This window comes from Puma concolor, chromosome C2 (genome assembly GCF_028749965.1).
Source record: "Puma concolor isolate L17-30 chromosome C2, mPumCon1.1.hap2, whole genome shotgun sequence".
Taxonomy (NCBI): Eukaryota; Metazoa; Chordata; class Mammalia; order Carnivora; family Felidae; genus Puma; species Puma concolor.
This window is the reverse complement of record NC_141675.1, coordinates 18,869,844-18,895,716: the sequence shown is the minus strand read 5'-3', so window position 1 is coordinate 18,895,716 and position 25,873 is coordinate 18,869,844. Positions and strand designations below refer to the sequence as shown.

Here is a 25,873-nt window from a genome sequence, read left to right as displayed (position 1 = left end):
GCTCCTCCTCTGCTTGCACTCTGTCTCTGTCTCTTTCAAAAATAAACAAACATTTAAAAAAGAATTTTTTTTTAACAAATACTAACATTCTGAAATCGTGCACACAGAATTGGTCTGTTATGTAACATTATTCCTTTCTTTACGTATCAGTAATGTATGATGTATTTCATACAACTGATGAGATTCAACTTCCTAGTCATTTACTCAGTTTTTCAAAGAAGCCTGGCAGACCTCATCTGTAACTTTTTTCAAAGGTAAATTCTCAGTTCTTTATTAGCGAGGTACTCTGTTATTCTGTTTCTCTACCCTCTTGTCCACCAATGAGGCTTAAGTAGGCTTCCTTGGAGTTTATAGGGAATGACAAATTCCATTAGAAAGTCATTCTAGTTTTTTGTGTCTCTTGACATCAACACACTAGGTCAGCCTATGTCTGAGACGAGCATGTCAAAATGGCTGTCTTACTGCATTTCTCATTGTTATACTCTGGGTTGATATCCCTTGAAGGTTATATTATAGATCATTTTATCAAAGACACACCAACAATAGTGGCTGGGCAAGCTTTGGTTCCGCCTAATGAGATATGTCCTCCAAAGCCACTAATGGCTTGATGCCCTAACAAAACCTGGTTGCCTGAATACTTCACCATGACTTCGGGCTCGTCTCAGACTTAACCATGTCTGATCTGCACATTCATTCTCAGAACTCAAAAGTACATTGCTTAATATCTTCTATTCTGTAAGTATAGGGTGAAAACCCAAATAAGTGCATGTATATACAATCAGTATTTCATTTCATTATAGCTTCTCCTTTGCCCCTCACTTTTATACACCTAAGAGGACACATACACAGACTTGTCTATAAGTATACACACATCTCTTCTCCGTTTGATGCCTGAATCTCAGACCCATTTAAAAGTAGCATTGATGTTTGGACCATCCTGAAATCAGTCTCCAAAGAAAAGGAATTTCAAGGTACCATCTCAGCAGATTTTCCCAAAGTGGACTCACTTGTGGTTAGTTTACAGAATTTCATCCTTCCTTTAACTTGTGGCATATTTTAAGTGAATGCGAGGGGTAATGTGTACCAGCTTTTAAAATATGACATAGTTTCAGTTGGATAATCCCGATCCAGGATGGGTGTATTGGTTTGCCTGTTTCCACACTTGTGTTCACTAAAATCTGCTCATCTAAATGGTATTTATTGACCAATTCAAGTTCTTAAACCAAATTTTTACAACACCTTCATTCCCATGATATAAATTAAGTACAATTTCCTAAGAAATTCTAATGAGATCAGTCAAATAAATCATCAGAAAACTGAAGTCTCAACACAAGTGTAATGTAACGATTTGCTATAGATTTGGGCTAAACATTACAACTCATGGACTTTAGTTTTGACAGATTAAAAATAACCAGCTAATGAAATTAAGCACTAAAGTTTTATTTTTATGTTGTCTCTGGAGAAACAATTACTCATTTTTATTTTGGTTTAAAACTTGGTTGTAAATTTGAGGGTTGCCTTGTTAGTACAGCCAGGCACCTTTTAAGGAATCCAAGTGCATTTCATTCAGCATTTAACATCACTCCCAGGGACAGGCAATCCCAACGAGCCATTGAGCATGGAAAACATTAAACATTCATTTCTCTGCCTTTCAGTCAGCCTTAACCATGACCTGTCACCCCCACACTAGTTTACCTGAGGGTCTTTCCGTGTCAGATATCACATACCAGAGACTTGAACTTAGTACAAATGAGAATTAGATTTAAATTACTAAGCTAATTTTCATGTCCGATTTTAAGCAAAACCTACTGTCTCCAGAAATAAGATATAGTCATGTTTAACACCAGCAGCCTAGGGGCGCCTGGGTGGCTCAGTTGGTTGAGCCTCTGACTCTTGATTTTGGCTCAGGTCATGATCTCACAGTTCATGAGTTCGAGCCCCCTGTCAGTCTCTGAGCTGACTGTGAGGAGCCTGCTTAGGATTCTCTCCCTCTCTTTCTGCATTTTCCAGGCACTCTGTCTCTGTCTCTCTCAAAATAAATAAAAACTTAAAAAAATAAAATACCAGTAGAGCCTGACTGTCCTGCCATGAGCAGTTTATATATCCGTCCTCCTTTCCTTTTTCTTTAACGATACTGAATAAAGGACACAAACTTCTACTTGTCCCTTCGATAAGAATTTTGAAGTTTGGTTGAAATATTTTGCATGAGTTGACACAACAGTGGCTTGGTGGCATGTACATTAGAAATAACCTCTAACCAAGTTAAATGCTGATAATTAATTCTTCTGTTATCTTTACAGGAATAGTTCTCCAATATTATTTTGATTGATTACTAATTTTTTTGATCATCCTGGACTGAGAAATTTAAATATGGAAAGCCCTATAGTACCTGCTGGACCTAATTTGCAATTGAAAATATAGTCATTGTTCACACAAATAGTGGCCGTATTCTCATTTAGAGTCCAAGAAGCTGTTCAGTTATCCCTCTATTATCTGTTTATTACTATGGAACTGGAAGGCTCTCCTGGTGTGCTGAGCAGGTCATGTTTTCTCTAATGATTTTCTCTTTGAAGCTTTTGACTTAGTGTTTTATCTGGAAGAATAAAAATATTTTTGATGTCCGTAAATTTCAAACTGACAATTTAGGGATGTAAACAAGAATCCTCACTAAAAGTATTCTATAAGTGAAATGTAACAAATAGAGAAAATTTAAAAAGACATCCACTCTATTAATTTTTCTCATCACAAATAGTCTTTGAGGAGTATATTTTCCATAGGGCTGTACTTGTGTGTGTGTGTGTGTGTGTGTGTGTGTGTGTGTGTGTGTGTGTCTTTAAACCTAAGTAAGACACTATAGTAATGTGTCAGTACCAAAAATTTGTTCTCATGACCTCTAACAAAATAGAGCAAAACTAACAGGTCTAGAGGGTTGATTTAACCTTGCAAAAAATGTATATTTTTAAAACCATCATTCCTAAGAATATTCACTGTGTGTATGTCTGAAGAATGGCTGTTTAAGCAAGGAAAACCTTATAGATACAAACGGTACCTAATTTGCAAGTGAAAATATAATTGTTTATGCAGATATGAGTTCATTCTCATTTAGGGGCAGTAGGTCTGTTCATCCCCCCTCCCCCACCACCACCACCACCAAAAAATATAGCTCCAGACATATAATCACTATGCAAATCTAGTCAGAATGTTTATACTGGGAACAAATGTAGCCAATTATAGAAAAATAGGTGGATCTGTTTTAAGCATTCATTAAATCTCTCAGGGCAAGGGGGTAAATTAAACTTTATAAGGCTGCTGTAAAAATAACTATTTTAGAATTTAAATATGCTTGTATAATTTAGTGGTTGTTACCAGATTGAATTTTAACACCGAAATTTAGTTTCAAAAAAATACTCCACATGAAGCCTTGCATCTAGGGACCTATGACTGTGCCCACCACACAGTATTTAAAAATTAGGGCCTCATCATGTCCTATTTCTTGTTGAATCAAGGGTGGCCTTTGAGTTTCCAAAAAGAATGCCATGGTTTGACCAATCTTGAATAAATATAGTGGTGGGTTAAAACCCCTGTAGGTGAACCCCTGTTAGCATCATCCACAGGGTAAAAAAGCATGGTCCCTCCCACCCATTAAATGATCTATATGATCACAGCCAAGAAGGTAGTTTTCTATAACCTATCTTCTCACTTTTAATGATGTGTTTTGGAAAAAGAATTAAAGTAGTAGAATATGAATGCTAAAATGTCATTTGAAAAGTTAAAGCGTCAATGAGGGTCAGATTTCCATGAAGAATGACTAGCACAGCTAGCTACCTGAAAAGTAGTAATCAAAACCAGGCTTATGAGAGAGGATGCAAAAGATACAACTGTGTGTCAGACACTGTGCTGGGTGGGTGCCTTAGTGGCAGAGTGGATGGTAGCTTTCAGCTGTGTGATCTGAAGAACCCCAGATTCCTCCTAGTCAAAAAACAACTGAATTACGCACACTCTCTTTTGTTCCAATCACGTTTCATTAGTTTCATTACTTGGTGCTACATGTGGTCTCTGTATTTCTCTTTGAAAATGTGCATACCTGTAGAAAAGATAGCCCCTTAGAGGAGGGTCACATTATGATCAGGCATATGAACATTTCCTCTGGGAGAGAAAGGTCTGTGCATGTCAGGAGGGGGAAATGTGCCAGGAAATCAGCCAAATGGGGAGGGAGCCAACCAGACACAAGCTGGATTTCCCCTACTTTACAAAGTTGCTATGCAGTCAATTAGAGAGAGGCCCAACTCTGAATTACTACACTCAGGTGAAGAGTGGGAAAGGTGGAGAGTTTTTATGTATGTCCTTGTCCCAAAGTAGGCCTGGCATTTTTTTTCAAAGTAAGAGAGGCTTGCAGCTGGGCTGAGAAGTATTAAGGTGAAGAAAGGTCAGCAGGTTAGAGAGGCCGGTGCAACAGGGCTTGTTAGGAGTAATCAAAGACCTACTTAGGGAAGCAGCAGGAAGCGAAGAGGTGGGATTTCCACCAGTTACAGGGGCCAGCTGGCTAGAGAAAAGTTAGCTTCATTCTGAAAAGGTTTAAAATCCAGTTTAAAACGCTGATCAGAAAAATCCCACAACAAGCAGTTTGATCTTTTTTTTCTCTTTCTCACATACAGGACAAAATGACTGTGACTAAATAGTTCAGCATTATTAGGGCACTAGTCAGTAGAGCATACAGCTCTTGACCTCAGGAGTTGTAAGTTCGAGCCCCACATTGGGTGTAGAGATTACTTAAAAATAAAATCAGAAACAATAGTTCATTATTTCTAAGGAGTTAATATGTAGACAGATAACTTTGATAAAGGCTTTTTTTTTGTTTTGTCTCACCTCTTTTCTTTCTTCCTTTCTGCGTTTCATAACACACACCCCAGTCTCTACCATGAGATCATGGTTTGTATTTTCTTCCTCTTCTGCACAGATTGATCCCCCTGGGGAAGACAAGGACAATGTAGACTGACCAAATTGTTGTCAGGAGTTGTTGTTCTGGGCTGAATTTTCCTTTTTGAATGATTTCACACTAATCTATGTTACAGTGTTCTGTCACATTAATATGTTTACCTCTTTTGAAAACATATTTCCTCCAGAAACAGTAAACACTAAATAGTTGTCTAAAGAGAAGGGAAAACAGAACAGCCCTTATTGAAGATAAAAGTATGATTAAGATATTGAAAACACAGGGGTACCTGGCTCAGTCGGTTAAGTGACCCACTCTTGATTTTGGCTCAGGCCATGATCTCAAAGTTTGTGACTTTGAGCTCTGCATCAGGCTCTGCACTGTCAGTGCAGGGCCTGCTTGGGATTCTCTCTCTCCTCTCTCTCCCTCTGCCCCTATCTCTCTCTCTCTCAAAAATAAATATTTTTTTAAAAGGAGATAAAATATTTTTTTAATGTACTGAAAAAATAATTTGTTAATGTTTATTTTTGAGAGAGAGAGAGAGAGAGCGTGTGAGTGGGGGAAGTGCAGAGAGAGAGAGAGAGAGAGAGAGAGAGAGAGAATCTGAAGCAGGCTTCCCGCTCTGAGCTGTCAGCACAGAGCCCCAACACAGAGCTCGAACCCATGAGCCATGAGATCATGACCTGAGCCAAAGTCAGATGCTTAACCAAGTAAGCCACCCAGGCACCACGGAAAAAAAACAATTTAATGGGTGAAAATCATCAGGAACATCAAACAGGTTACTAGCAAAAGTACATCTTTATGCATAGTTAGCCTTGCTATTGGGGATCTCGTGTGGGATGGGCATGGTGAAGTTGGGCAGGAATAGAAAGTTTTGAAAGAGAGACCTTACATGACCAGGTTTGTGACTTTAAAAACTAAGGTTTAGTTCACCTGAGAATAAACTGAAGGCAGAGAGGTTTAAGAATGTATTTTGATGATCCAGGTAAGAGATGACAGAGACCATGAAGAGGGAAGAGGAAGAGAAGGGCCAAGAGATATTTGGGGATCAGAATCGCCAGGATTTGGCTTCCTAGCCACTACGACAACATCCCTAGCACCTGTGTAAACTTGGCTATGCCTGATCTCCCACAGATTTCTAAACCAATCCTGTTGAACAAGACGGATGCATTCTAAGACCAGTGAATATTACTTAGTTTATGGTACCCAGTGGGTTAACCCTCCTGTCACCCCATGTTGCTAGCAGAAAAATGAGAAACAGTTTGCCACTTATGATATATTAGAATTTGTTTGGACATGGTTCTTTACCTATATTAGAAGAGTACAATAATAGTTTGAGTCCTAGAATTAGACCTGCCCACTTGGCTGAAGCAGAAGTAGGGGAGAACATTTTGCCCACCGGGTTAAAACAACCGGTTCGAGTTCAGGCAAGATACCATAAAACAAGAAAATACTGAACAGAGACTAAATATACAAATTTCAGTCACCTGCGTGGCTCAGTCAGCTAAGCATCCAGCTCTTGATTTGGGCTCAGGTCATGTCACAGTCAAGTCCCACGTCAGGCTCTTCCTTCACAGCATGGAGCCTGCTTGGGATTCTGTCTAACCTCTCTCTCTGGCCTTCCCCCACTTATTCTCTGTCTCTCTCTCAAAATAAATAAAAATAAACTTTTTTAAAAAACTTAAAAAAAGACTATATGAATTATGAGAATTGAAATCTTCAAGGACTGAGAAAAGAAGATAGGGAAGCTTGAAGAAAGCAAGAATTCAATTAAAGGAAATAGATCATATTGTCTGCTTTAGATTCGGAGCAGAGATAACTAAATATTAAACCACAAAATAATGACACTAGGGCTGCCCAAATGTTTACTATCTCAAGTCAGCAACTTGGAGAGCTGCTGATCCTACAGGTATAAATGTCATTTAGGCTTATGCATGAGAAGGAGGAAGATGCCAGGAACTTGATAACATCTACATGCTAAATTTCATCCTCATCAGTGGGTCTGATTACCCATTAATTCACTCATTAAACAAATACTTATTGACTGGTCACCCAAAGTGCCCAAACACTACTGGTTTTGTGATACAAGACTGAGCAAGAAATACTGCCTACCCTCACCAAGAGATAGGAGTTAGCAAGCACAGGGATAGACAGAGAGAATGGTTGGGTTCTAGCTTTAGCACAGAACTCAACAAGATCCCTTTCAGAGGAGAGGATAAGAGCAAGGCCTGCGCCCTAATCAAAGCCTACACCCTCAGTGTTATTCCTCAACAGGGACAGCATCCTTAGAGCTGCTGCAATTACAGATGTCTGGCACTTGAAGGCAGTCAGAATGATTTGGTAAACTGAAACCCTTGAGATTCTTGTCCGTCTCTGGCTCTGAGCTGGGTTATTTATATCCCTGGACTCAAGTCCAGATTCCCAGATGCAACGGAGACTGTGGACACGTATGATAGTATGTAGGACACAATTGCTATATTCACACTCACCCTTGAAAGCCATCTCCTGTACCACTCTTAGCTACTGAATAGTGCAAATAGAAAACACTGTGCAATGGGAAAATTGATAAATTACAATACTTGTTTGTAGAGAGTGGACTACATTCGAGGACTATGGAATAAAAATAAAACTTTTTATTTTGAAGAAAAGATGTACATTACAAACAAGTCCCATTAGATTGCTGTTGTCATTTTTACTTATAGTTGGGGTTGGAAGTAGAGGGAAGAGCGGATCCAGGATAATCCTCAGTCTCTTGCAGCTAGAGACCATGAGAAAAATACCCTTTTGAAGATCATTTGTTTCCCATGGTTGGCAGTAACAAGTGTTTATAAAGAGTATATATATTTTTTTTTTTAAAGATTTTTTTTTTTTAACGTTTTTTTTTTATTTATTTTTGGGACAGAGACAGAGCATGAACGGGGGAGGGGCAGAGAGAGAGAGGGAGACACAGAATCAGAAACAGGCTCCAGGCTCTGAGCCATCAGCCATCAGCCCAGAGCCTGACGCGGGGCTCGAACTCCCGGACCGCGAGATCGTGACCTGGTTGAAGTCGGACGCTTAACCGACTGCGCCACCCAGGCGCCCCAAGAGTATATATTTTTTAATAACTGGATACCTGGTACACATGGGCCAATAAGCTATTCTCTCACTATAATCTCCCATCCTCAGATAATAATAAGTATTGATGAGCATGTGGAGAATTGGAACCCTCACACATTGCTAGTAGGGATGTACAATGCTGCAATCTCTTTGGACAGCACTTTGGCAATTCCTATAACAGTTACACAAAGAGTTACCATATGACCAAGCTCTTCTACATGTAGGCATATACCAAGAGGAATGAAAACATGTTCAAGCAAAATGTCCATAGTAGCATTATTTCTAATAGCCAAAAAGTGCAAATAGCCCACAGGTCCATCAGCTAATGAATGGATAAACATAGTGTGGTATATTCATACAACAGAATATTATTTGGCAATAAAAAATGAATGTGGAGTGCCTGGGTGGGTCAGTCAGTTGGGCATCCAACTTCGGCTCAGGTCATCATCTCACGGTTCATGGGTTCAAGCCCCTCACTGGGCTCTGTGCTGACAGCTCGGAGCCTCAAGCCTGCTTCAGATTCTGTCTCCCTTTCTCTCTGCCCCTCCCCAGCTTCCACTCTGTCTGTCTCCCTCTCAAAAATAAATAAGCGTTAAATTAAAACAAAATGAATGAGGTCAGATTTGATGCATGCTATCACATGGATAAAACGTTGAAAATACTATGTTTTGTGAAAGAAGCCAATCTCAAAAGACCCTATGTGTGTGATTCCGTTTATATGAAATGTCCAGAACAAATATATACAGATAGAAAGTAGATTACTGGATACCACAGGCTGGAAAATTTGGGAGGATGAGTGACTGCCACGGGGTCCCGGGTTTCTTTTGGGGGTGATGAAAATGTTCTAAAACGGATTATGGTAATAGTTGCATAACTGTGAATGTACTAAAAACCATGGAAGTGTACACTTTAATTGGGTAAATTGTATGAATTGTATCTCGTTGAAGCTGCTTTAAAAAAAAAAACAACACAACCCAGTTTCAACATCTTGGCATCTTTGACTCCTGCTTGCTTCCGCAACAGCTCTTTGCAGCGGTCTTTTGGGGAAAGCAGTGTGTGAATTTCTGGTGTCTTAAGCAAGTCCTCTACTGTAAGGCTCTTTTCCTAGAGTTCATTAGGAATTATTGCTTAACTAAGCCTGGCATTGTAATCCAATAGCTTCTCAGTAGGAATGCACCATCTGTGCTGTTCTTTAGATGAGTCTATTCTAACAGAACACTTTATATTTCAGAACACATTGATTTAATGTACATAGCACTACAGTGTTAGACTTATAGGATGAGCTTTTAAATTTTTAAAAATATTTTCTCAACCGTGTACTTTAGATCAGAGCCAGTGTATTTTGTGTTTATTGAGCAGTCTCAGTTCAGTGGGCGTTAATATGGAATGGTTTTAATTTTCTCCCGTCACTGCCTTAGGCCTTATTTTGTTGATCTTGCTTTTCCTATTCCTTAATAATATTTAGCAGATCTCATACCATCCAGGTCACTTTCAGTTAGCCAGTCTGGTCCATTTTTAAACTCCCACCTCATACCTGATTTAAATCTAATTTCTTCCTCCACTCCCATCAGGGTGGATGGAACATGGTCTGCCTCTCAGATACCACCTTCTCCTCCCTCTTCAAGGCCTAACTCCTAAGCATATGGAGGCTAGGTAATGAATGAAGACGGTGTCCCTTTACCTAATTTCATGTGGTTATTATCTTCACTGCTTCTTGGCAAGCACCATCTTGCCATCCATGCCTTCTAGGTGACAGGTGACAGGTGTCAAAACGCTGCCTCTCATGGGTAGTTGGGAGAGCTCACTGCCCGATTCCCTGATGTGGAAGACCCAGCCCTGGCTCAGCCTCTTAATAACCCCTTCTCCTGTGGTGTCCTGGTAAATATTTAACAATGGGCTAGGGGTGGGAGTGGGGTGGTGTACATAAGTTTATTACATATTTTACTGATGTAAAGAATGTGTAGTACACAACTTACAAGTAATGAAATATACAATACTCATTAATGTAAATGCCATGTAGTCAGTAGACTCTCCCAGCAGTGAGTCAGTGATTTTTTTCCATCCTGTGGTCGCAGCTGACAAATGAGTGGAATTCTAACATGAACGGATGATATTTTCATTTAAGAACTAAGACAAAGTGGGATGCCTGGGTGGCTCAGTCGGTTAGGCATCCGACTTCAGCTCAGGTTATGATCTCATGGTTCGTGGGTTCGAGCCCTGCGTCGGGCTCTGTGCTGACAGCTCAGAGCCTGGAGCCTGTTTTGGATTCTGGGTCTCCCTCTATCTCTGTTCCTCCCCTACTCACGCTCTATCTCTCTCAAAAATAAATAAACATTAAAAACAATTTTAAAAAAACTAAGACCAAAGTGAAATAAAGAAGGATTTTGGAATTTCACTTATTGGTGTCATGAGCAACTCCTTTGCTGAATTGAGATAATAGGTTCAATACTGGAAGAATATACCCTCCAGTTTTTATGCTTTTGACAATGTAAGGACTCTAGACATACTACACTTTTAGGTTTAATGTGTATTATTTGCATTTTTTCCATCGCTTTCTTAGCTCCACAGACAATCAATAAAACAATAAACCAAGTCCTAATTTGTAGCATTTGCCAATTCAGGCTACATGCATGACCTTATTGGATGCATAATTGAGGCAAGATGCATGGCAGCACATTGTTTTTTTCCACCATACAGATGGAGTAGGCATAAAAAAAATTTTATGAGAATAGTAATCATAGCAGTGAAATAATTAAAAAATGATGAGTTTTAAGGATTCCCCTTGTTTGTAAATAATTTAATTGTAGTGTTAATTTTTAATAATGGTGGTGTTTAAATTCCTAAAAATTTAAAAATTGGCTGGCAAGCTGGTTCCAGAATCCCACTGCCCCTCTCATAGCATTCTCCTAAGAGCCTCTTAGCTACTATGGTCCCCTCTTTTGGGGAGCTGCCTTCTTGATAGGACACTCATGAGCTAGCAGAGACAGCATAGACCATTTCCTTGGTGCTCCCTCTCGCTACTCAGTCAAGGGGCAAATCTCGGGCCGGGGATCACACTCCAGTCTGCTTCTTACAGGCACCCCAGTCTTTACTGTCGGGTCTCTTGGTACCCTCTCCACCTGCCTTTGAGAGGGAAAAGTCATCCTCTCCCCATTTTTGTGGTGGTGGGAGAAGGGAGACAGGGAAGTTCCACACTCCCAAGATAATAGCTCCGTACTCCCACAAAACTTCTTTGTCTCCTTTCCCATATTTTATGACGGGACTGGGGCTGTCCAAGCCAGCTCATCTTCTCTTAATAAGTCTTATGGAAGGTACTCATGGTCTCTTTAGAATTTGGGATACTCAGCCCCTTTTACCATCACTGGTTATTAATTCGGAAGTAACAGCGTATCTTGCTAGACTTGTATGCAGTTCTATTTAGCATTCTCAAATTTAAATCTAGTTTATGTTATGGATAATATTCACCATTTGGTTTAAATCAAATGTATCTTCTCAGGGTATTTAACAATCTTTCTGGTTTGGGCTAGGCCTATAATTAGTAGTCTTGTTTCCCCACATTCCAAAATACAAAAACTTTAACTCTGTCCTACTCACTTGATTTAATTAGCAGATCCAGAGGAATATCTCAGATATTCCTAAATCTTGATAACATTCTTCAAAAGAAACAGAAGATTCCTATACCCATGGGTGAAATTGCTTTAAATGCTCCGAGTCTTAACCTCATCAAGATTAGGGTTCTTTAAGTAAAATTTTAGTGAAGAAAAAAAAAATGGGAAAGGGTAAAAACTTACCCTACCAGATATCAAAACACACTATAAAACTATAGTGAGAAAAGCAGGATGAACAAATAAATCAAAAGACAAATTAATCTATTGAAAGAACATCAAGTACAGAATCAAATCCAGGTATGTATAGGAATCTTAGGAATGATAAAGCTAGCATTGCACATAAAGGTTACTATATGTAAATAGAGGGGGATATTTCTAAAATACTGGAGTGAACGAAGGGGGCCTTTATAAATAAGCATGACATGAAACTGGAAAATATTAAGGAAAAATAGACTTACTAAAAAATTTAAACTTATGTATGGCACGGGGCATCATAAATTAGGTGAAATGGCAAATGATACACTGAGAGAAAATATTTTCTCCACACATAATAGATAAATAGTGTTATTGTTAGAGGTGCACTGAATTTATTTTGGCTGAATACTGAAAAGCCAGTGTTAAAATCAATGAGCAGCCTAAGGCAAGGCTGAATATTCCCATCGTAAAATGATCCTCTGAGATACAGCAGTAAATATGAAATTTTAAGAATTTAAGTAATATTATAATTTCATTATTAAAAATTCAGTATGTTTTTAAAGTTTGTCATTATGATGTACCAATGTAATTTCTCAGCACTGCCAGCTACTAGATGGCTCCTGTGCATATTTGCAATACTTAAATAGATGTTTTCATTTCATGAAAAGCATGAATTGGGAGGAGAGGTTATTTATGCCCGTGTAGGTTACTGGTAATGAAGATTTTGCTCTGAGGTCGGTAAGCTTCCTTTTCCTCTAATAGTTACAGAAAGGTAAAGACTTGCCTTCTCGACTCCCAGACCCTGAGGATTTGGCTGATGGTGGAGGCACAGGGTCTTTGAAGTGCTCCCGTGAGCGGAAGCTCTGTGCGGTGCTGAAAGAAATCACTTTCTGAATATTGACGAAGCAAACATAAGATTTTTTCCCCTCACATTTTAATTTCTCATATTTTTACATGCTTGCTGCTTCCCACAGTCACTGGATATGCTGCCTTCCCTGCCAGCAGCCGTTGGTCTTTCCCAAGTCCTTTCCTGTCAGTGCCGGTGTTTAACAGCAGACAGTATTACAGACCATTTTGTTCCAGCAGCCTCTTCACATGTGGTAGCTGCTCTTCTATCTCACTTGGAACATGTTTGAATACCTGAGGAGGCAGGTCCAAATTATTCCCCTGCGTGTCACAGTGTTTGTCTTTGGCTGAAAGAGATTTTCCGTCCAAAGTGACACTCGTATCGCTTACCGATACTTTTAAAGCCACTTTTCACATAGTAGCATTGAGTACGAATGATGGTATTGTGCTTATTAAAGATGATGGCAACTTACATGATCTGTGAGCTCCACAAGTTCATTAAAGCTAGAAATGACGTCAAAGGAGGCATCTGTCTGTTCGGTCTTCCAAACACTAATGCAGATTTTGGCTAAATACTGAGGCCCAAGCTGAATTTCAGTGTATGCCTGATATTTGTAGTATATAAAGTGCTCCTTCATATTGGTAAGAAAAAATGGACAAAGGCAAACAACTCACAGAGAAAGAAATATAAATAGTGAACAAAACTGAGCAAATGTGAAACCTTAGGCATCAAGTTAAAGGCAGTTACAACAATAACAGGCTTTGTTAGCTTAACAAAAAAAATTACAAAGATAGGTAATGCAGTGTTGCTGAGAATGCCTAGAAACAAGGTAAATTCCTTGTAGTGAAGGCAGTTCTCAGCAGTATTCCCCAAAAGTTTGAGATGTGTACCCTCTTGTCCAGCACTGTTACTTAACAGGAATCTACCCTCCAGAAGTACTTCCAGCCATGTGCTCAGAGATTTATACAAAACTGTAATACTAGTTGTTACAACAAAACATGAGATCAAATTTAAGTGTGCATCTGTAGAGGACCGGAGAATTGAATGCTGAAGAACCGTGAAGGAATGCCCTACAATTATTAGAAATAATGAGCTAGGTGTATTCGTACTGCCATATAAATGCAAGCACGGTGTATTGTTACAGAGGAAAATGCAAGTTGCAGAGTGTTTTTATGTGATTCCCATTTGATGTAAACATAAATTTAAAAAAGGATGGAGGGATGAGCTTCGAACCGTTAACAGTGGTTACCTTGAGATGGAAGGAGTATAGGGATGGAGGAAATAGAGGGAAGAGGGTAATGTTTTTGATATCGTACGTACTTCTTTGTTACTTGAGTTTATCATAATGAGAATCTATTACTTACTCATTTTATGTAAGACTTAAATAAAACTAGGTTAGACCGAACCACAGAAGAAAGATTCCACGAAAGACACAAAAATGAGCTACTTGACATCATTTCAAGGCAGGCATACAGAAAGCCTCCAGTGACTTGATGGGAGCTAAAAGAATCATGTTATCACAGGTATTATGAAACGGCTGGCAAGGCAGTCGTTTATAACCTCGAAGAATCGAAGAAATGGCAAAGTGCAGAGCACAGATTTCAATAATAAAATAATTAAGTTAAAAAAAACAGAAAAGTGAAAGAAAGCTGTCACAGTCACCATCAGGTCCCCTTCTCTGACTTGCCGATAATTCACATCTAGAGAAGAAACGTCTGTGATGAACCAACTTATAATGGTACTACCACACAGGGATACCTGCCATATGGAGTGATATGGTTGCTATTTTGTGTGTGCTTCTCACTTATTGTCTCATGTGTTTCCGTCCATACTCATATTCACTCAGTAAACAGACTTAGCAAGAGGGAAGCGGAGTGACAGGCAGAGCCCCATGAGCCAGGATTTTGCTTAGCTCTCGTTCTCCAGTACCCAGTACAGAGTAGGGACTCAATAAATATTTGTCGAATGAATGCATAGGTTCTAGTCCAGGGGGGAATACAGATTAGTAAACAGCCAACGAAAAGACAGTATTCTCCGTGCAGTAATAGGGATGGGAACACTCAAAACAGAAATGGGACGCCTAAGACTGCAAGAAAGCTCCTAGAAGACATCCCCAAGGATGCTATGCTTGAGCTAAATGTTGAGAATGAATAGAAGCTTTCCAGGCAAAGGAGGTGGCAGAGGCAAAAGTTCAGACTTAAGGAAGAGCAGGGCTTATTGAAGAAGCTGCAAGCTGTTTTTTCTGGCTTCAAGCATGAGCAGAGGAGGCTAGAAAGACTAGGTCTAGATCAAAGATCTTGGGAGCCCTACTAAGGACTTTTAGATTTTATCTGAAGAGAGTGTCTTCACGAAGACAATCAGATTTAGATTTTAAAATTTATTTTTATTTTATTTTGAGAGAGAGAGAGAGTGTGTGTGTGAATGGGGGAGGAGCATAGAGGGAGAGAGAGAATTCCAAGCAGGCTCCACACTCAGCACAGAGCCCAACGCGGGACTTGATCCCACAACCATGAGATTATGACCTGAGCAGAAATCAAGAGTCCAATGCTTAACCAACTGAGCCGCGCAGGCACCCCAGCAGATTTGTATTTTAAAAGATGCACAAGAACACTTAGTTGCCAGTCTTTATTTTGAAAGTAATAGCAATTTTGTATGTGCATTACAAGAATTAATTCATTTAATTCTTATAACAATCTATGGAGTCATTACTGTTATTGTCTCCATTTTGTAGTTGAGGAAACTGAGGCACAGAGAAGTTAAGTAATTCGCCCTAGGTGACTCGGTTATTGGTGGAACTGATATATAAACTCAAGCAGTCTGTATCCAAAGCCCATGCCCTTTTCCTGTATTCTGTACTACTTTTGTTTGTGTTGTTTAAGAACATACTTGTTTTCTTAAGAAAAGGGAATCAAAATTTTTTTCCATGTAATTTTTCCCGTATCGCCTACCAACCAAGATAGAATGTTCTTTGACCTTGCAAATAGAATCATTCAGCAGTTTAGTAGTCTGCCTGTCTTTTCCAGTCCCCTCTTACCATACAGCTGCTTCTTTATCTCCTTTAGTCTTGCTTCTTGTCTCCCTCCCCTCCCTTTCTGGATAAGCTTTAACCCATTTGGCTTCCAGGGTACCCAGTGTAGCCCCAGCCAAGAGAGAGAGGCCAGCTGGGCGATGAAGTTGCAGGGGGAGTCGTCTGAGACTTCACCTTCCAGAATCAAAGGTGCACAGACCACAGATCTCAAAAAAAAATGGGAGAGGGGGCAGAGTACTCAATATGATCACCTTTCACTCACTTGTAAATAATCATGATGGCTGTTCAGTCAACAAGCATTTAGTGAATAGCTTCTCTTTGCTCCTGAAACTGTGTTGGGAGGCAGAGGTGAGGCCAGGAGGTAGAGGTGGGAGAAGAGGACGTTGTACTGCCCCTTGCCAATCAATGGTCTTTCAGTCTTGCACTTTCATTCAGGCTAGTATTTCATAGCTAGTATTGTGTCAAAGTGATGACATTTTTATTAAACAGACGAGATGATGTGGTTTAGAGGTCTAGTTAATGAAGAGCATTATAAACCAACTCTCACCCCCATTATTTTCCATTGACCCCACCCTGTAAATCCTGTTCCTCAGCCTCAGGGAACCTCTAATAGATGCATCAATGGTATTTGGGAGAATTAAGTGCTTAAAATCATCCAGCCCTGTGCCGTAAGCATGAACATGCTCCTCTTCTCAAAAATTCAAATTTTTGCTGTGAACAAGGCAAAAAGTGTAGAAGACTTAAAATTTAATTTACTTATCCACTGATAAATTTTGTGGATCTTCTTTAGTAAGAGGAGGAAGACCAATAGAGGATAATATCAAAGGCGGATGAAGATTTGGGAAAGTAGTAACAATGTAGAAACCTAAAGTGATGGGAATTTTTTCTTCTTTTTTAGAAAGAAATTGTTAGAGAAACAAGTAATGCATGTTTGGAAACTGTTATTACGTCCCTGACATATCTGTATCCATGAAATATGAAACCTTTGTAAGGAGATTTGTTTTTACTTAGGATCGTAATTATAAATACACTACAAAGAGTGGGTCTCATTCCATTAAATTCTCTGTGATAGTAATTTGCTGCTTATGTATTGCATAGTTTTGACTCACTAACCTACAATCTTAATTTTCTTCTATTCATCAAAAACATTTTAACATTGAGAACTACGTGGTTAACAACACTCGATGTTTAAATTCCCTCATTTTATACCTTTATGTTATTCCTTCATTTGTACATTAAACAAATTTCAGATTTGCATAAATTTGTGAAAGTGTATGCACAGTAATGTTCCTCACAGCATTGTTTATAAAAGCAGAAATTGAAAAGAGCCCAAATGTCTCTAGACCAGAAGTTGGTTATTCAGGTAAATGTTAAAAATGATTAAATCAATTTGTGATTATTGACATAAAAACTTATTTACCATATCATGATGTTTTAAGATGATAAAAGCAGTCTCTACATTAATCTTTTTTTAATTGTGTGTGTAGAGAAGAAGTTCAGGAAGATCTATGAATGTTAACAATACTTCTTTCTGAGTAAATTTGGAGATGGTCTTCACTTACAACTTTCTGTCTTATATGTATTGTTGGAGGTAGTTTTTGTTATTAATTATTGCTTTTACAGTTAGCATGTATAATTTTACAGGTGGAAAAAAATGGTCTTTTTAAAATCAGACTTGAAAAGGTAAAAGGATCTCTGAAAGAAATGTAATGTTAAATTGTTTAAGCATACAAAGAAATTTTGCACAATGCATGTTAATTTTATCAGTTCTCCGCCTTGTGAGATTTTCCTTTCTTCCCCTACTAAAATAGTATTAACACTTGATATAAAACCTTTCCCTCCCACAGCTTCCTGCTCCGTATCCTTCATCTGTCCCCTTCTTCTTCCTTTCAGCTGCAATGACAGACTTATCTTGTTCCCGTATGCCCACACTGTGAGGCTATGATTTGAGGCAGAACATTAACATCACTGGTCATTCTGACATTAAACCTGTCCTTTACCGTGACCATTGAGTTAGGAAGCACAGATGGGTCTTTAGTGCATTTCACTAATGGACATTCTGTTCAATTAAACACCTGTCTTCAGTGACGTAGATCTCAGCTCTTAAGAATACCTATGTTTTCACTAAGGTTTTGCATTCTAGACTGAGAAATTGGAGCAAGATGATTTTTTTGTGACTCAGACCTCTCTTCGTCCCTTTAGACTCTAAAGTCATTACTTAATCTGAACTGCAAGACTGCATTTTTTTTTTACAGTATCTTAGCCAGTTTCCAAGCATTTGGTATTCCTGGTTTTCATCTTCTTGAACCTGGTTGGTTTAGGCAATGGTTTCAGTTATAGGATTTGGGCAAGTGAAGAGAGGCAGAAGTTCTGAACAAACCCAAATAGTGGGTAGTCTATGAATTTGTTTGTGATATAAGTGAGCATAAGACACTGGCCTCTGCCTAGAATAATCATAACAAGCTGAACACAAATCCAAGAAAACATAAGCAAGGTTGTAAGCAGTGTCTTGTCAAGAAGGCTTTCAAAAGCTTCAGCAGCAGCACCCTCACCAGATCATTAAAAGGTGGTGTTTCTCTTGGACCTCTAATATTAAGAAGCTATCACCGTGAATGTCTTACTAGGCTAGAATTTCAGAATCTTCCCCATTTATCAGTTGTATTAGAGCATGGGCACACTTCCTTACTCTTTTCTTGTCTTTAACGTAGTGTTTGCTAATTTTTCTCCTTTTCCCTTTTGGTTCTTTCTTATCCACTTGCTCTAATACACCCAAATTCTCAACACCAAAAATAGAGGAAATAAAAATCAGATGAGAATGGAGGAAAAGGGGGTGCATTCTGGGGTCCCCAGAAACCTAAATTACTTTTTCTTAATTGCTCTGATTTTGGGGGGTCCTGTCTGGGTGGAGAGCAGGCTCCCGAGCAGTGTGTAGTAAGTGTGGGGGCTCCAGGCTCAGAGCCTGGCACCTCCACTTACTCCGTCTGGAGCAAGCGACTTACCCTCCTGTGTTTCACTTTCCTGGTGTGTCAGCTCCTCCGAGTTTTATGGAATTAGTATGTTTGTGTTAGGACGTGGTGTATCTGAATATTAGCTATTATTTAATATCTACCAGTATTTTTGTAATAAAGAGCTATATGGATTTTGACATTCCCCAGTTTGGAGGGAGAGGTAGTCCATGTTCCCCTGGGTCAGTGGGTCTCACTCGGGGCTGCTGCTTGATTGTGTTTGGCTGAGGCTCTTGAAGGCTCCCTCAGTGCAGGCCACCAGGGGGGCTAAGCCTCCGGGTGGAGGACTTAGCCAGGCCATCGCAACCACTTCCCGAAGAGTTCTCAGTGAAGAGTCTTATCTGAAAACGAGGGGAGGAGGATGGGAGACGTGCGGTGGGCACAGGGAGAGAGAATGAGACCTGTCAGGAAACATGACAGGAGCCATCAGTAAAGGCACAAGCAGACGACTCTTTGGGCAACTGGTGTGAGATGTGATCTATCACTGGCAGGGCATTTACAGGTCTTGCTAAAGCAACGTGGTTCCAGGGTAGAGAGCCGCTTTCCACCACCTCCCCGTCTGCTCCTTGAACGAGGCCTAGCTTTCCAGACACTCCTTTTCCCCAGCTCTGAAAGAGGAGGTGCTGCTGCTGTTTACTGACTCCCGGCTCTGCTTCCCTTCCAGCTGACCCTCTGGTGGGCAGCATCGCCACACAGTACATGACCAACAGAGCAGAGCACGACCGGATGGCCAGACAGTGGACCAAGCGGTATGCCACATAGGGGCCTGCTGGCTGCTGCCCCCGCCGGACCTGTGCAAGCACATTCACCAAGTGCATCAATAGCCCTACCCACCCCTCCGGACCTCGGTTCTGATCTTCTTATTTTTATTACATTTTGAACCTTTTTCTGATGGTGTGTCATCCATCCCCTGTCCCTTGTCCCTTCCTCCTCTTCCTCCTCTTCCTCCTCTTCCTCCTCTTCTCTCTCTCTTCCCTCCACCCCTGCCTTCTCAATTTATTCCCTTTTTTTGATTTCTATTAACTTGAAAGATTTGGGGTTTTTTTTTTCCCACCTCAACATGGATGGGAACTTTTGTTTTCAGTGCAAACAATGTCAGATCTGTAATAGTAAGAGCTTTCTTACAAAGCTTCGTATTACTGTGTGGTTTTGTTTTTTGTTGGTGTTTGTTTTATTTTGGTTTTTTTTCCTTTTATGTGATCTTTGGGAAAACACGAATTCAGAATTATATCTCATTTCTACTTAAATGTAGTGCTTAGGATTAATTTTTTGTACTGAAGTCTTTATTGGTGGGTGCATGCTACTGGGAACAAGTTTTTTGTACAAAAGCTTCAATCAGAATCACTGTGCATTACTGAGACTCTGTTTATCACTAGCCTTCTGTCTCCCACACAGAAGACTGTTGGATTGAACAAAATAATATGTATTTTGATTTACTTAAAGTGCTTGTAAATTTCTTAGGGACCTGCCACTTTTGACTGTGGATCAGTTGATGTACACTTGTATTATTAAAGCACTCAATAAATCACTGTGGCTGATAAATGCACTTCTGGTAACCCAGCGTTTGCTTTGTATCCTGGTGACCAGCATAGCCCTACGTGCAGCGAGGCTTGTCTAATTCAATTACAGATTCAAGTGTATTTTTCATCTCAGACCTCTAATATTTCTTTGTAGCTAAGTTGCTTACCATGTGGAATTTCTCCAGCTGTCAATAACCTGATGATTTTATGGTTGTTTCAGGTCACTGTCACTTTACATATTGGCCACACATTACTTTGTCATAGACCTCCTTTCTGTTACAACCTTCTTTACTTGACAATTAAAATACGGGACTCCAGGGGCGCCTGGGTGGCGCAGTCGGTTAAGCGTCCGACTTCAGCCAGGTCACGATCTCGCGGTCCTTGAGTTCGAGCCCCGCGTCGGGCTCTGGGCTGATGGCTCAGAGCCTGGAGCCTGTTTCCGATTCTGTGTCTCCCTCTCTCTCTGCCCCTTCCCTGTTCATGCTCTGTCTCTCTCTGTCCCAAAAATAAATAAACGTTGAAAAAAAAAAATTAAAATACGGGACTCCAAAAACAGCCTTCTAGTGGAAGTCAAGTCAGACTGATCATTGTGTTTAACCACTGTTGAATTTATTTCTCTCCCTTTTTCCTCTGAAGATTGTTGTCGTGATTACCCTTGAGTTTGGGTTTTGTTTTTTCTCTATAGTTATGGTGGGAGAAGTAAACTGTGTCAGTCATGGTCAACACATTCACTGACAAGGGTATGTATATCTGGCTTTAACCTTCAGACTATTTTAGGTATGTTTTGTTTTCTCGCATAATTTTAGTGGAAGAAATAAACTCAACTGTATCATTCATGGTCAATACATTTGTGACAAGGGTATGTCTGTCTCGCTTTGACCTTCAGACTATTTTAGGTATGCAGCTATAGAGGCAGAAGAAACTTGCGTGTGGTGCAGTTTGAAAAACATACCGATGGGGCGCCTGGGTGGCTCAGTCGGTTAAGCATCTGACTTTGGCTCAGGTCATGATCTCACAGTTTGTGAGTCCGAGCTCTGCGCTGGGTGAGCCCATGCCCCGTGTTCAATGAGCACAAGCCCCACTTGGGGTGAGACCCACTTCTCTCTCTCTCTCTATCTGCCCCTCATAGGATTCTCTCTCCCTTTCTCTCTCTCTCTCTGCCCCTCACTCACTTGGGCCCTCTCTCTCAAAAAAATAAAGAAAATTTAAAAATAAATAAATAAAATTTTAAAAATAAATAAAATATTTTGAAAAAAAAGAAGAACATACTGACCTGCTGACTGAAATTCAGGGTTCTCTGTGTTACAAGGCATATTGGAAAGTCCTGCTCTCACTAATCACAGTTATAAGCCCACCATAAAGCTTGGTCTCATTTGAGGAACATCTTTACTGCTAAATAGTGGGATTTACAAATGGAAGTCATTTACCTCTTAAATATTTCTGATTCAGATTTAAAATCTTTATTTGGAACAGATTTAAATATCTGATTCAAAAGATGCAGGTTTTTGTGGTTAAAAAGAAATCCTAAAGAAAATATTGTTTAAACATCGAAAAGGTAAGTTTTAAGCCAGAGTACATAGGGTATTTTTTGTCCTTCTAATAATGATTTTACCACTCATTTTATTTGAAAACATTTTCCTACAGACCATATGTGTGAATGGGCATAGCTGTATTCCAATAAAGCTTTATTTATCAAAATAATCAGTAGCCAAATTTGGCCCATAAGTTGTATATACCAGTCCCTGATATATAGACCTAAACAGACAGGGGTGGGGGTGGGGTGGGAGTCAGATAACTGTGTGTTTAACATCTCTTTCTTTTCTTTTTTTTTTTTAATTTTAATTTATTTTTTTTTAATTTACATCCAAGTTAGCCTATAGTGCAACAATGATTTCAGGAGTAGATTCCTTAATGCCTCTTCCCCATTTAGCCCATCCCCCCTCCCACACCCCCTCCAGTAACCCTCAGTTTGTTCCCCATAATTATGAGTCTGTTATGTTTTGTCCTCCTCCCTGTTTTTATATTATTTTTGCTTCCCTTCCCTTATGTTCATCTGTTTTATGTCTTAAAGTCCTCATATGAGTGAAGTCATATGATATTTGTCTTTCTCTGACTAATTTTGCTTAGCATAATACCCTCTGGTTCTATCCACGTAGTTGCAAATGGCAAGATTTCATTCTTTTTTATTGTAACATCTTTTTCTTTAAAATAAAATTAATTTTTTTTAGTTTTGGGGGGGGTTTTTGCTGTTGTTGGTTTTGAGAGACAGAGTGCACACACTCAAGCAGGAAAGGGGAGAGCAGGAAGGAGAGAATCCCAAGCAGGCTTTGTCAGTGAGGAGCCTGACTCCGGACTTGATCACTCAAACCCGTGACATCATGACCTGAGCCAAAATCAATAGTTGGATGCTTAACCAACTTAGCCACCCAGGTGCCCCTAAAATAAAATTAATTTAATTAATATAATACAAGACTGATTTTTAGGAAATTACTCATAATGTGTTTTTATCTACAGATTTTCTCACCAAAGGTTTTTATATTTATTTTAATACTTTAGATTTAAAAAGTCAATCTTAAAAGCACTTAGCCCTATTAATATGCAGTCTTATTAAACCGATTTTTATTTTGCTTTTGACTGATTAAACTAGACTTGCGACATTACAACTGACTTTTATTGAAAATCTCTAAATTCACTTTGCTTTTCTTCTTTTATTTATTTTTTTTTTAATTTTTTTTTTCAACGTTTTTTTTATTTTATTTTTGGGACAGAGAGAGACAGAGCATGAACGGGGGAGGGGCAGAGAGAGAGGGAGACACAGAATCGGAAGCAGGCTCCAGGCTCCGAGCCATCAGCCCAGAGCCTGACGCGGGGCTCGAACTCACGGACCGCGAGATCGTGACCTGGCTGAAGTCGGACGCTTAACCGACTGCGCCACCCAGGCGCCCCTGCTTTTCTTCTTTTAAAATGTCAACTCCATTGGACATTTTTTAAATGATGTATCCCATATATTACATGTACATCTCCTATCTGGTTGTACTTCAGATCATTTAAAAATATGTGTTATTTGGGAGCCAGAGACGATAACAGTTCTAGTAGGAATTCCTGTCACAAATCTGTGTTTGCTTTCCCATGAGCCATCTTTAGATTTTATGTCAATTTGATAGGAAATCTCTAAAATTTTTTTCCCTGTGTTTATGAACTCTAAATACTTAATGACAAACAAATGTACCCTCGCCTCAACATGTGAAAGCTAGAGAAACTCCGGAGAGAGCAACAAATCCTTAGCTGAGCCTGTTAAGTCTAGACTCCAGATAACATAGTAATTTTACTGGAAATCTATAACCACAGCAGGCAATACAATTCCAGTGTTTCTTAAAATGTTTGCAAAGTAAGATTTAAGAGTAGTTTAGCACTCGGCAAGCTAAGTTGTTTCGCTAATAATCATGGGGAAAGCATTTCTAAAATTCAGGCGTCATTGTGAACCTTAATCTTTAAGGTTGCGATTGCTAGTTGTAGTATTTCACAGATTTGTCAAATAAAATGTTGGCAGATCCTTGAGAGCCAGGACTTCTGGTCATTGAGAAAGTAGTTTGAAATGATACTTATTGATCTTAAGTATTTCAGAAGGTTGTGGCCTTAATTTGCCATAAAACTACAAATAAATTGAACAGTCTTCATCTCTTTTACAAGAATCCATTGAATGCACCAGGTGCAGAAGTGGTCAATCTTTTCTTCTTATTCTAAGATTAGAGAGTCAACCTAGAAATTCATCCTACAATACTGGTTTGGGAATTAGGAAGAAAGGAAGTATTTACTCAGAATATACTGTGCATCAGGCCGTAAGTTACCTAATAATAAGACCTCAGCATAGTCCCTCAGGGTGTAGGCTGCCATGGTCTAAACATTTGTGTCTCCCCCTCCTCTGCCATAATTCATATGTTGAAACCTGAATCCCACGGTGATGGTATTAGGAGGTGAGGCCTTTGGGAAGTGATGAGGTTATAAGAGCAGAGCCCTCAATACTGGGATTAGTGCTCTTATAAAAGAGACCCCAGAGGGCTCCCTGACTCCTTTCCATCATGTGGAGACACAGTGAGAAGTCAGCAGTCTGCAGCCAGGAAGAGGACCTTTGTTGGAACCCACCCATGCTGGCACCTGGATCTTGGGCTTCCATTCTCCAGGATGGTGAGAAGTAAATTTCTGTTGTTTATAAGACACCTAGTCTGTGGTGTTTTGTTACAGTAGCTTGAGTGGTCTAAGACAGTGGCCCTTGTTCATGTGCAATGAACAAGATACCAAAGTGAGATTCCCACCCAAGCATGTGACACCAGAGCCTTGCTATATAGAAGACCACATGCACCTTTCTGCAAACTCAGATCATACTGTAGAAACAAATTATCGTAATGCAGTCTTAGAGTTGAGGTGCCATACAATTTCTAGGTGGTGGGGGTTTTGCCATCTTCAACAATTGGAAAAAATTTGAAGAAAATATGGACCTGGTATTACATGGGAGACCAAACAGCACTTCTAATCTTAGACGTGACCCAACTATGGAAACCTATCACTTGGAAGACCCCTAAACATCTCTGCATTTCAATACTGCAGTAAAAGGGGGCATTAATTATTCCTAACAAATTCCACAGCAATTTGTATTTTTTGTTTCTTTTGTTTCAAGTTTTTATTTAAAATTCTAGTTAGTTAACATATTGTGTGTAATATTGGTTTCAGGAGCAGAATTTGGTGATTCATCACTTACATACGGCACCCAGTGCTCAACCCAACAAGTGCCATCCTTAATGCCCGTCACCCATTTAGCACATCCTCCCACCCACCTCCCTCCAGCAACCTTCAGTTTGTTCTCTGTCATTTAGAGTCTTTATGGTTTGCTTCCCTCTCTTTTTTTCTTCCTCCTCTTATATTTATCCATTTTGTTTCTTACATTCCACCTAATGAATGAAACCATATGGTATTTGTTTTTCTCTGACTGATTTCACTTAGCATTATACTCTAGCTCCATCCATATCATTGCAAATGGCAAGATTCCAGTCTTTTTGATGGCCGAGTAATATTCCAATGTGTGTGTGTGTGTGTGTGTGTGTGTGTGTGTGTGTACACCACATCTTCTTTATCCACACATGGCAATTTTTAAATGTCTCTATAATAAGTTGTGTGTTAAAAAGAGATATGTCCATAGTTGATATTGACAACAGTTGTACAAAAAGCCCTACCAGAGGATCCTGACCTACCTATGCATTTTATTTCAAGGTAACTTTATAACACCGTCAAGATGTCCCTTCTGTACGAGGCTCTCTGGTATGTGGGGTGGAATCTCTCATGCCATAGGGGCGCACCTCGTGTCCTAAAGGAGTCCTGCAGCTATCCTCAGAGGAGATCCAGAGCAGAATATAGAATAACTATATTCTGGACCATAATTCTGTAAGTTACATCACATCTGGAATCTCTTAGAATTGATACATTCAGGGACTCAGGGGAGCCTGGCCTCTGAGGACCTGCCTTAGTAGACGTGCATTTCCCTACACCCAGACACCCCTGGGGCGCTGACTGGTTCCTCGCACCTGGAGCATGGCTCCTCCCCTACATACCTTTCTCTCTCACATTCCACCATGTGCACTGGTAA

At 39.7% G+C, this 25,873-nt stretch overlaps 1 protein-coding gene across 5 annotated transcripts in view; it reads left to right on the top strand.

Annotated features, from left to right (window-relative positions):
• Positions 1–20,261, top strand: part of UBE2E2 (ubiquitin conjugating enzyme E2 E2) — a 386,977-nt gene extending 366,716 nt beyond the window's left edge. For all 5 annotated transcript variants that reach the window (XM_086676265.1, XM_086676261.1, XM_086676263.1 and 2 more), the window contains one exon: positions 19,380–20,261. In XM_086676265.1, the coding sequence (XP_086532391.1) occupies positions 19,380–19,477 (98 nt within the window). In that variant the 3' untranslated portion in view covers positions 19,478–20,261. The remainder of the gene's footprint in view (positions 1–19,379) is intronic.
• Positions 20,262–25,873: the final 5,612 nt, after the last annotated feature.